The 12,133-nt window shown below is 39.7% G+C and overlaps 1 protein-coding gene across 4 annotated transcripts in view; it reads right to left on the bottom strand.

The window, feature by feature from the left end:
• Positions 1 to 1,247: 1,247 nt before the first annotated feature.
• Positions 1,248 to 12,133, bottom strand: part of LOC141085927 (dimethylaniline monooxygenase [N-oxide-forming] 2-like) — a 44,050-nt gene continuing 33,164 nt past the window's right edge. For all 4 annotated transcript variants that reach the window (XM_073571562.1, XM_073571564.1, XM_073571563.1 and 1 more), the window contains exons 6-9: positions 11,250 to 11,446; positions 9,941 to 10,296; positions 8,914 to 8,986; positions 1,248 to 2,274 (exon numbers count right to left, since the gene is read on the bottom strand). In XM_073571562.1, the coding sequence (XP_073427663.1) occupies positions 1,929 to 2,274; positions 8,914 to 8,986; positions 9,941 to 10,296; positions 11,250 to 11,446 (972 nt within the window). In that variant the 3' untranslated portion in view covers positions 1,248 to 1,928. The remainder of the gene's footprint in view (positions 2,275 to 8,913; positions 8,987 to 9,940; positions 10,297 to 11,249; positions 11,447 to 12,133) is intronic.

Here is a 12,133-nt window from a genome sequence, read left to right as displayed (position 1 = left end):
GCTCATGCATGCTTTGTACCATCCCCTCATGTCCCCGATGACCACTATCTGCCATGCGTCTGTGCATATGACATCAGGCACTGACTCACAGCTGGTAGTGCTGGAAATAGACACGAATACATGTTGGTGTGGCCATTCTCCCATGCACCAACTGAACCGCGTTGTACGCATTACTTGGATATATAAAAGGAGTCTCTATGCTCGTCCTAGATTATCACTCAATAAAGCATCAGCGAAACATGCGTCGGGGTTCTGATGGCAGGTGAATTTCTTCTCACACAATAGGGGAAGCATTAGCTATAATGCATCATCCATCATGCCCATCTTTTTTATTTTACATTCAAATATGGTGACACTGGCTGTCATTTACTGAACTTGGGGAAAACATTCACTTTTTTTTTTAAACAGATAGGCATTACTATATTACATACAATAATTTATTTTACTCATTTATATAGCACCATTAATTCCACAGCACTTTACAGACATTATTGGCACTGTCCCCGATGGGGCTCACAATCTAAATTCGATACCACTATGTCTTTGGAATGTGGGAGGTAACCCACGCAAACACAGGGAGAACATACAAATTCCTTGCAGATGTTGCCCTTGGTGGGATTCGCTAACCACTGAGCCACCGTGCCACCCAATAATAGACATTTATCAGCACTTGCATTTTACTAATACATCAAATCTGTTGGATTCACTTTAGACTACCATTAACAGATTTTCCTATGTCTTTTCTTATTATATATATATATATATATATATATATATATATATATATATATATATATATATATATATATATTTTATTTTTTATTTGGTATATAATATTATTTGGTATATAATTAATGACATTTTGATAAACATTTATACCGCATTATTAGATATCATGCAAAATGCATTTACGTACAGTATAATACATATTGGATCTGTATTTTTCTATACGTGCATTATTGAAAATAATTAGTGACTGTTTCGGAACCTTCCCTTTCCCCTCTTTTTCCACAACTTAGATGATAGTCATCACCATTTTTTCCCCTTTATATTGTTATTTCTTTGGTTGACGTCAATACATATTTTAACAACTTTCTATGTCAACTATCAGTAAAATGCTTTGTTTTATTCTATACTTAGTGATCTTGGCTTACTACATTTTATTTCTTTGTGCATATTATATAACATTGGGCTCAGGTCACAGGGTAGGAAGATTACAAAAAACCCATATGAACAAAAGTACACAATTATATTGGAAAACAATATATACAATTTTATTACAAAAATCAGTATAAATTATTTTACAAATAACAAAACAGTTAAAATACTTTAGAAAAAACACAACAGTGTAAAGTTCTTTGTATCTGACCCTGCTGCAGTAAAAGACACCTAATGTGGAGACGGAAGCAATATAAGGTGCATAACAATAAACACAGCAATGCAGGCAAGTTCCTTAGAGCAAATGAGAATAAAAATATGAGAAAAAAAAATAATGCAACATTAGACAAACATAATGCTCCAAAGGGGAAAATGAAGAAAAGTCAGATTGTTATTTCTATATGCAGTATATACTGAGTCAGTAGGTTTAGCAAGATAACCATGCGGGAATTGCGATCCCCACATGCATAAACCTTTTTGGAAAAAACCTGATAATTCAATAAAAACCTGGTGAAACAGAACAATCAAGTGTGAACAATGCATATCATAACTACATGATTATTGGTACAATTTAAAATCTTCCAAACAAATTTAATTTCCCCCCAAATTATGGCAGGATGCAGATAGGACAGTGACATACTGGTATATAGATGTTAGGGTGGGAAAAAAAAAAGAAATTCATTTTACCAAGGTGCACAAAGTGTTACTTGTTTTGGATATAGCAGTGGATAACCTGATTTTATGTTTAATCGATGGCATGCATTTTCTTATTAACCCCTTAGAGGAACGGCTAGTAGTATGATGCCAAGGAAAAATATCCAAGGCAGAAAGGATATCCAATGGGATTTTGGATTTTGTTTTACCACCCTTGTTTTTAGAGGCTTTTCTATTCGATGCCATTGGGTAAGAATTGCTTCTCGGGCTCCAACCCATTTTCCTGGTCCAGTCAGACGGAATTGGTAAGAATTACAGGGTCCAAAAACAACCTTCCAAGCCAAAACTGGGTCTGTTAGAAATAACTTCCATATGTTTAGCTTTGCTCCAAAATCTGAGGCCAGATCATCCATGTACGAGATGTAATCTGTACGACGAAAGTTATCGTCAGCTGTTGCAAACCTTATTGTATAAAGAAAAATAAATGAATTAAATAAGATTTTGTACATCATCACATAAATATAAGTCCACCATGTCTGCAAAATGAATTCATTTCATATAAGAAAATGCTATTCGCAGTATAATTCCTACAAGGACTGGGAAAAGGTATTTTTCAGAGATAAATGTAGACCCCGATTCATCAAGACCAGCGTGAAAACTGGGCAATGGTGAAGTGCAAGGTCCCTGATTCATTAAGAGGCTTATGCCTGTTAGTGAATCACGGGAGTCACAAAGTGGCATGCGCCTCCCCACAAATCTTACTTTAGTCGGGGATTGGAGTAAGATTTGTGGCATAAGAACACCACCGCTTATCATGATTGTGACAAGCATTGGTCACCAAGTCCCATCACACCATTGTCTTTCCCCAGCTTCGTTCACTTTGTTGGAATTCCCCAAAAATAGGGCAAAGACATCAATAGTCCTATCAATTTTTAGCAGCATTTAAGAGTAAAAACTGTGCTGAATCAGGGCTTCAGAGAAATAGGTACCTGGCAACAAATGTGGAGTCAGGATCTGATTCATGCTGCCTAATGTCTCCACTTGGCTATAGAGAGGTGTAGCCAGATTCTGCAGTAACCCCACTGTGACCTGCAGAGATTAGCTTCTTTGGCCCATCCCCAAACAGTAGAGGGTTTGTCAGGCGGGTCCTCCCACCAATCCTCACCTGTTCTAAGGTTATAGTTCAGTTCCTGTCTAGTTTCCTTTAAGGTTCTCTTTTGTATTGTCTCTCCTGTTTTCTGACCCAGCTAGTTTACTCGTTTATTGTGTTTTCTCTGCTCCTTACCTTGGCTACATATATGGAACCTGTGTTGCCTGCCCTGACCTTGAATTGTCTGACTGCATTCTTGCCTTTGTCCACTTGTACTTTGTACCCATGTCTCTGACCCTCTGGTCAACTGCTGCAGACCCAGGACTGCCCTGTAGTGGTACCTGGTGACTATTGGCAACCAAGCCAATCCTCACCATCAGAGGCTGTAGTGAATTCGAGGTAGTCACATAGTCATGTCCCTCCAGAGTAAGCCCAACCAGTGGCAAAGTGGGTCCAGACCTACCAGCATTACACTAAAGACATGAATACTATGCCCCTATTTGTAAATTACTATGTACATAAAACTCACATCCTTGCTACTTCTAGAAATGCAGCTGGTTTGCACACATGCTTCCAACAAGCCTACATGCACACTGATCAGCAAAAGGGTAACAATGTTTTTGAACTTTTGACTTTCATGCTCCATATCTTACCATCCCACTGCAGCTGTGAACACGATACTAGCATCTTTTTACAGACAATCAACTTAGCTATCACATACATAAATTGCAGTTGCAACTGTTTAGCAAATGATTAGTTATGCAGTTTCTTGTCATGTCATGGAATTGTTACTGTTATGCTCCTAAAAATCTAAATTTTATTTTTTTTCATTTTGTATTTAGTATTTTGTAAATCCACCTTTGACTTTCAACACAGTCTAAATTGTTTTCAGCATGCTCTTGATCAGATTCAAGTATATATTGGCCAAAATCTCATAACAGGTCTCTTCTACACTTTTCCAAAGTTGGTGTATACTGGTCAACTCACTTGGGTATGCATACAGCTTTTTCTTCAACTGTACCCACAATTGTTCAATTGGGTTGAGATTTGAGACTGTTGGGGGCCAATCCACCATCTCTACTTCATAGTACTTGAGTATACGAAGCAGCTAGATTTGTAGGATACCTGCATATAGCTCAGCATTGAGACCACCAATGATCATGGTCAAATATCCAATGCACTTTGTTGTGAAACAACCCCATTTCATCAGGTTTCCTACTCCAAACTTGACAGTTCCTTCAATTTCTCAATCAACCTATTGAAGTTGAGGCTTCTTCACCTTTTTTAAGGCAACCATTCAAGACTTATGTAACGTGCGTTGAAGGCTGCTTGCATGGACGTCTGTGATTTCACCATTATGAAGCCTATGAGCCATTGCCACTGTCATGTTTGTTGTACTAAAACTGATAGACCTTGTGATGAGCTAACTTATTGACTCTGATATTATGGCACTCACATGATGCAGTTTGGCAATCTTCTTGGACAAGAGACTGCTATTAATGAGCTGAATGATGCAATTTTTCTTTTCTTTTGAAATCTTCATTCCTGCTACTTGATTCAAACTAATGACTAGAGTTGAACTAAACAGGTGGCCAGATTCATAAGTTGCCGACTTATGGCAAAGTCGGGTTTCGCCGACCGAAACCCGACCACAGCGTGAAGCCGGCCATGCGGTCAGCAAAACGAGCGCCAAAGTCCGATTTCCCAGAATGCTTGCACGTGACTTTTTTCAGCCACTGAGCAATGACGTACACTGTGGGCCATGAGATGACAGGTGCAGCGTCCAGGGAGAGAGAGAGATTTTGCGCACTTTAAAAAAAGCAGTTCGGCATGTAAGTGTGTTTACTGTCCTCTACACTCCCTGCCGACTTTGCTTCCCCATTGACTTGCATTAGGTTTCATGTTTCAGTCGGACCTTCGACTTTTCAAGATAGTCGGCCGATTTTGTTCAACTCGACTTTTGAGAAAGTCAGGTTTCATGAAACCCGACTCGACCCTAAAAAAGGAAAAGTCGCTCATCTCTACTAATGACCTTTCGCTTGGGAATCAACCTAATAGCACACTGAGCAATTAGTAAATGTGAGAACAGGTTGGAATTTGTAATATACAGGAAGAAAAAGATTTTTCCACCACCAGGAGCAAAATAGTAATAATGCAGGGATATGACAATCTACATAACTAATCATATGCTAAATAGTTGCATGTCAACTTTATGTATGAGATATCCAAGATAATTGTCTATAAAATTATGGTAGCCTCACATTCGAAGCTGTAGTGGATGATGAGTTATGGAACCTGAAAGTCAAATGTTCAAAACATTGTTACCCTTTTTCTCGTCAGTGTGCTTGTAGGCATAGGTGAACAGATAAGTACAGTTCGTTGGGTACACACAGAGGTGCTTAGTATCATTTACTTACATAATATTCTGTTACTTGTTTCAAGCTGTGAAAAGAGAGGTGGTACTAATTCTACGTGATAGATCTGTTCTAGTGGCAATTTTCACATCCATCAGAAAATAGCTGCCCTGGGTTAAACACGACAGAGCGAAGTCAGAAGACCATAGCATCTGATTACTCCTATTCCTGCACTGATTAGAAGTACATCACCTTCTTATTAAACTTTGTAAAAAAAATTTGGCAGTGCAGAGTTGAATCTGTTCTGTTGAGTGCTCCTTGAGCATTTAGGCTCTCAGCTATACACTCCCATCTCCTATCCAACCTGTCCTCCTATACTGGATCCTGTCTGGCACTCATTGTCAGAGCTAGCTTATAGTACATGGCTGGAGTTTGTTGGTGATTATTTGAGAAAGTGTTTGATGGATTTATCTATCACTGTTGCTAGGTTTTGAGTGTGTGATAATTCCCTTTCTTCTCCTACTTTGGTTTAACCCCATCCTCCACTCCTCGGTGCATTCTTCTGTTACATGTATGAGTATGTTTCGTATTTCATTGTTAGTTTCAATGGTGTACTATAACTCTCCCCTTCCCTGGGTAGTGAAGGGAGCAGTCTTTTATGTTCCCAGTCATGGCAGGGGCATATCAGGAGAACGTACCCTAGTCAAGGAACCATAAAGCTTCATTTTAGCAAAAAAAAAATTAGGATAATGGTAATCGAGGAACCCCATGAAATGTCCCACTAAGGGAATTCAGACAAGTCAAAACACAAAAATCATTATTTTTGCAAAAAGTTAAGATAATTTTACAGAAAAAAATTTAGACATTGATGGATGTCCATCAATTATATATACATTTTTAAATAAATTTCACATTTTGTGCCAAACTCTGTGCAGGGTCCCAGTCCTGCATAGTGATCTGTCAGGAGAATTCACACCAGTTGATTCCCAAAAGTTACCATCATTCTCATTTTTTTTTTTAAAAATGAGTAAGAAAATTAGAGTCATGGACCGCTGCACATGAATATTATTTAAAATATATACTGTATATGTCCACCTTTTGTGCCAGTGCAGGGAACCATTCTTGCATAGATTCCTACCAGCAGAATTCATACCCGTTAATGCAAATAAAATACAAACTTTTACCAACAATTATGATGATGGTAAAGAAAATTATAGTAATGGAAGACCATTCATTTATTTGAAAATAATGTTAGCCTTTTGTGCATGATGAGATTGATGAAATTGAGGACAGTTGGATACAGCATTTTGCATTGTTGCACCCGTATCTTCACAGCAAAGCAACGCCCCCCAACCTCACATTGGCTATGGAGAAGGAAAGAGACGCTGGTCATCATGGGAGTGGGACAGGTAAAAAGTTTTTATTCTTTTAATGTGTATGTGGTGAGTGTCACATGGAGGATATTATTACAAGATGTGGCCCAGCTTGGTGGACATTATTAGGAGATGGAGAACACTACTACAGAATGGGGACTAGGATCGGGGACATTACAGAAAGGAAGATGCACACCTCTTATAGGAAGCCTATTAGTGCAAAATGACTTCACTCCAAGTACAGGGGCTTTGCTGATTGACAGATCTGGCTTTAAAAAGCCAGAGAAGGCAGAGATGACTGGAAAACAAGTTGGTGGGAAGGTGCACTTAAATGTTTGGCCACACCAAGGGTGCGCAGAGTGTTTGTACTTAAGGCCCTTTTACATTTAGCGATGCACCAGCGATCCGACCAGCGATATGACCCGGTCAGGATCGCTGGTGCATCACTAAATGATCGCTAGTGAGCTTTCACACAGAAAGATCTCACAGCGATGCAGCAGCGACGCAGCGCACGATACTCACCTTTCACACACAGCGATCCTGACGTCCTCCCGCCCGCGTCCAGCGTCGCTCGTCTCACCCAGCAGGAAGCCCAGCACGAAGCAGACTACGAGAAATGTAGCCGGCCGATCTCGTGCGATCAGCGATGGACAGCGGGGGAGCCGGTCGGAGGTAAGTATCATAGATAGCGATATCGCTAACAATATCGCTGCTACGTCACAAAATCAGTGACATTTTAGCGATATTAGGCTGGTTTCACATTTGCGTTTTTTAGCGCTGGAAAAAAACGCACACCTGCGCATGCGTTTTTTCCCCTATATTTAACATGGGTGCGCATACCTGCGCGCTGGTAAGCGCATGTATGCGATTTTCATGCGCTGCGTTTTTTTGGGGTGTGCGTTGGGATTTTCCAGACGCAGCATGTTGCATTTTTTGGCCCTGCAAAAAAGCGCATGCGCACATATGCGCATGTTTTGCGCTAAAAATGGCCATTATAGCCTATGGATGCGCATATGTGCGCACTGGCATGCTCATGTATGCGTTTTTTTGCATATGCGTTTTTTTTTTTTAAACCATGGAATTTAGGGGTTTGGGTTAGAGTTAGGGTTAGTTAAGGGGGTTTAGGGTTATGGTCAGGGTTAGGGTTAGGGTTAGGGTTAGGGTCAGGATTAGGGTTAAGTATGGTTTTGTTAAGGATTAGGGTCATGGTTAGGGTCAGGATTAGGGTTAAGTATGGTTTTGTTAAGGGTTAGGGTCAGGGTTAGGGTTAGGGTCAGGATTAGGGTTAAGTATGGTTTTGTTAAGGATTAGGGTCAGGGTTAGGGTCAAGATTAGGGTTAGTATGGTTTTGTTAAGGGTTAGGGTCAGGGTTAGGGTTAGGGTTAGGGTTAAGTATGGTTTGGTTAAGGGTTAGGGTCAGGGTCAGGGTCAGGGTTAGGGTTAAGTATGGTTTTGTTAAGGGTTAGGGTCAGGGTTAGGGTTAGGGTCAGGGTTAGGGTTAGGGTTAGTTAGGGTTTAGGGTTTGGGTTAGGGTTAAGTATGATTTGGTTAAGGGTTAGGGTCAGGGTTAGGGTTAGGGTCAGTAAAGTCATGGTTTGGGTAGTGTGAGGGGCCACCTAAAAATGTTGGAAAAAAACGCAAACGCGGTAAAAACGCGCTAAAAACGCATACAAACGCATAAAAACGCTGCGTTTTTTTCATGCATGCTCATAAAAATGCTTGAAAAAAACGCAGCAGTTGTATGCTTATGTATGCGTTTTTTCAATGCGTTTTTTTGCGGGAAAAACGCGCTGCAAAAAAAAGCAAGTGTGAAACTAGCCTGACTAGCGATATCGCTATGTTTAAAACCCCCTTTTGTTTGAACAGTCAGGGTGTGTGGACAGACTCCCTTCAATGAATCAGGTGCGTCTTACAAGTAGTTTTCCTCTCTGCTCCTCAACACAAGCCTCACTCCAGTCAGAGACAATTTTATGAGCGGGTGTCGCAATGTCCTGTTCTACCTCCACCAATACTGTCTTGAAAACACCAAAAGTCCGAACATTTTTCTGTAACCTCATGTTGCACCCAAATTTTACAACTTTTCAAACTGTTTTAAATCAAATCACTTTAATAAATTGGGACCTAAGTTTTTGCCCTAAAATCTGACCTGGATCTTTTGCTGCAACGTTACCTGCAAACTCTCACGCTTTTTTGCAGATTGGCATGTTTAGACTATCACACGCAGTGGCGCAGTGTATGAATACAGCCTAAGGGTCTACAAATTAGGATAAGTCTTTAAACTTACCATTTCTTTCTAAGCCGTTCATCCTTTAGCATCTCATTTTTTATTCCGTCAGAGCTTGGAAGTTTGTGTAATCCTAAAAAACATAATAATTACTAGCTTATACCAAAAGACCCATTTTTGTTTATGATGGTATTTACTTGTATAAGGGATAAGTGGAATCTGTCAACAGGTTTTTCCTATGTCACTTACTCTGTATTGAAGCTACAGCAAGCAACTATCAGTGTTTTATCAGCAGGAAATCCCTGAAAGACTAGGTATTGTGTGCCAAGCAGTTTAAACAGTCTAACTAATGTGTATAACGCCACCATTGATTGACAACTTGTTGGTTATGCAGAGTGTATACAGGAAGCTGCCAATTAGGGTGTGTGTGGGATTATACAGGGTTCAGCAATCTGACCACTGCCATATATACAGAAGAGTAAATATGGAATGCACCAAGCAACCCAGTTTGTGATGAATTGCTGGAATCAGAGTCCCTGGACCTGCATCTGATTGCTCTCCGATGACATAGCAAAAACCTGCTGACAGATTCCATATAAGCCCCCTGAGGAAGCCAATGCAAAACGCGCATTGGGGCTCTGCATCGTGGCACCTTAAAGCACCAGACAATGGGTAAGAACCTGTAGGACATGGGATGTGTATATATTTTTGGGGCGGTATGCACTTTGCACTTCACTTGCATTCTGTAATAATGGTTACCGTCCTATTGCCCCAGGAGACCCCCCAGGTCTAAAATCTGCACTATGCATCTGATCTCAGTCCTTGAGCGTCTCTTGTACTTTTTAACAAATCTGATGACATGTAAATCTCAATTGTTGATGTTAATATAATTTTCTGTAATAAACTTATACAATTTTTACGATTGTTTTGGACATTTTGCTCCAATTTTTTCCCTATTATATTGTGTCTCGGAGCATCCCCTTTCTCATGTTCTGCATAAGGTACCACCACAATCCTTGGTGCAGACTAATATTTATGATTCAGTGTATGGTGTTGGTTCATCAGATTCCCTATAAGAATTACGTACCCTTGAAAAGTTTAGTGGCCCATCTAGATTGAAGTTCAGCCACCACCATAGTTGGCCCAATAGGGAGGACGAATGAAATGAATGCTATTGTAGGCTTTTCAATCCCCAGAGGGATTATCTTTTTATAAAATGATCCTTTACTTTCATCCTTTTTAACAATAGCTTCATCCAGAAAAGGGAAACTGTAGTCATAACCTGTGGCAAGCAAAACCACGTCAAGATTGTCCACAACAGATCCATCTGCAAAATGGACAGATGTCTCGGTGAACTTTGTCACATGTGGCTTGATCATGATTGAACCGGACAAAATACGACTTGGAAGTTCTTCATTCACCAAAGGCTCTTTCCATGCAATTCTGTAATTAAACCAATACTAATGTGAGCAAGGTTAAATACAGGAACAGGAGATAACCAATTGTACAAAAATCAAGTAAAACAAACTGCAGTTTTTTTTGTTTTTTTTTTGTAGAAACAACCTCTTATGTTAGATGTTACTTTTGGTCTTCATATATGTTTAAAAAATACATATATCTTTTTTCACTTCATAATTGCCAGAAACATTTATTCAGTGTTTTCACCTAGATATATTTAATTGCCTTAAAACTATGGAAAAGAAGTACAAAAAGTATGCACATAATTCAAGTAACTTTCCACTTAAAAGGTTTATCCAGGACTTTTTTCTTCTTTTACATGGATTTAAAAACTAAAAGGCAGGAAGTTACTAACTACCTGCCTGTTCTATCCGCCGCTGGCTGAGAGTGGTCATTGACTGCTCCTGCCAGCGATACAGCCGCTCAACGTCAGGAGAGCAGCTCTTCCTCTTCCGGTCTGCACGTTCAATGTGGTGTGATTGCCATTTCCATATTGACAGCTGGCTACTTGCAGGTAGGCAGAGAGGAGATGGCTGTCAACCAGCATTATGCCCAGTCAGCAGAGCAGAAAAGAAGCCGCTGCTCTGTCGATATGAAGTAAGTGGAAGCCAGTGAATCGCTGGCAAGAGCAACATGAGACAGTCCTATTGGCAGAGTTGGGCGCTGGGCAGAATAGTCAGGTAGGTAGCACCTACCTGCCAGCTTTTAGGCCCATAGTTAAAGGAAAAAAGTCTTGGGTAAACCCTTTAATAACACAGCAAGAGGAAGTTTGCGCAATTACTATATACAGTATTTACAGTATTATTAATAGGTTCAACGTCACGGTATGCAGTAAGTTCCAATTCTTTTTCTACTGGGGATAAATAAATTAAATTATGTCTGTGCAAGAGGCCTTAAATAAGTGTGCACATTCCACATCAGCATGTGCTTCCATTTACCCCTCTGGTTGTATGTTGTATAATTCATGGTTAAATTGATCATTCATGTATTTCTTTAGCATCCATCGAGAAACAGCTGCTGGCAGTATATTGTTGATCCAATTAGAGAAACGACATATGAATTCCAAATCAAAAGGAAGTCCTCCTTTTGCAAGTCGTTGTAAAACCCAAACTCCATGTCTGGAGCTAAGATATACCTGTGACCAATGAAAAAAAATGGATCTCCTTTAAATAAAGATAAGTCTAATAACATAATACCTGTGGTTAATAATGCAATGTCTAACTTTTGTTTTCATGCATACTTATTTAAACACAATTTGCCAAACTAACATTAAGGAAGTACTTTCCCAATAAGGAGTTAGCATATTGGTAATGTTGGGTTGCCAATGAACCACTGGTTTATCCAATATTCACATAAGGAGGGCAAAGTTATTTTTTCATTGGAAATGTGTAATTTTTTTAATTACTAGAGTCTGTAGGTCCCAGAGAGCATTTTGGTCACCACTGAAGGAATTTGACTCTCGAACAGACATGCCCGGCACAGGTAACTTACTAATCTTTAGCTGAGGAGAGAAAGGATGTGGCTAATACCAAGGTTGGATTCTCACCAAATTGGGATAAGAAGATGGGGACAAGAAGACAGATGTAGAAGTATTTGCATTGCATCAATAAGACAGCCTAGAAGTTGTGTGTTGGTGAATTCTCTCATTTTGTAATATGATGTAGAGAGAGAATGTCACGGTTTTGTAGATTGGTAGAAGTATAACGTTACCATGCTGTCCAACGGTGAGATCTTCTGGTATCTATATAGCTGCATATACTCCAATCACTTCCTGTACTTGTAATAGTTTCAATTCCCCCTCCAGCGCTTAAATTACTATTAC

This window comes from Dendrobates tinctorius, unplaced genomic scaffold (assembly GCF_039654945.1).
Source record: "Dendrobates tinctorius isolate UK_male_01 unplaced genomic scaffold, ASM3965494v1 ptg000029l, whole genome shotgun sequence".
NCBI lineage: Eukaryota > Metazoa > Chordata > Amphibia > Anura > Dendrobatidae > Dendrobates > Dendrobates tinctorius.
This window is presented reverse-complemented; position numbering and strand designations above follow the sequence as displayed.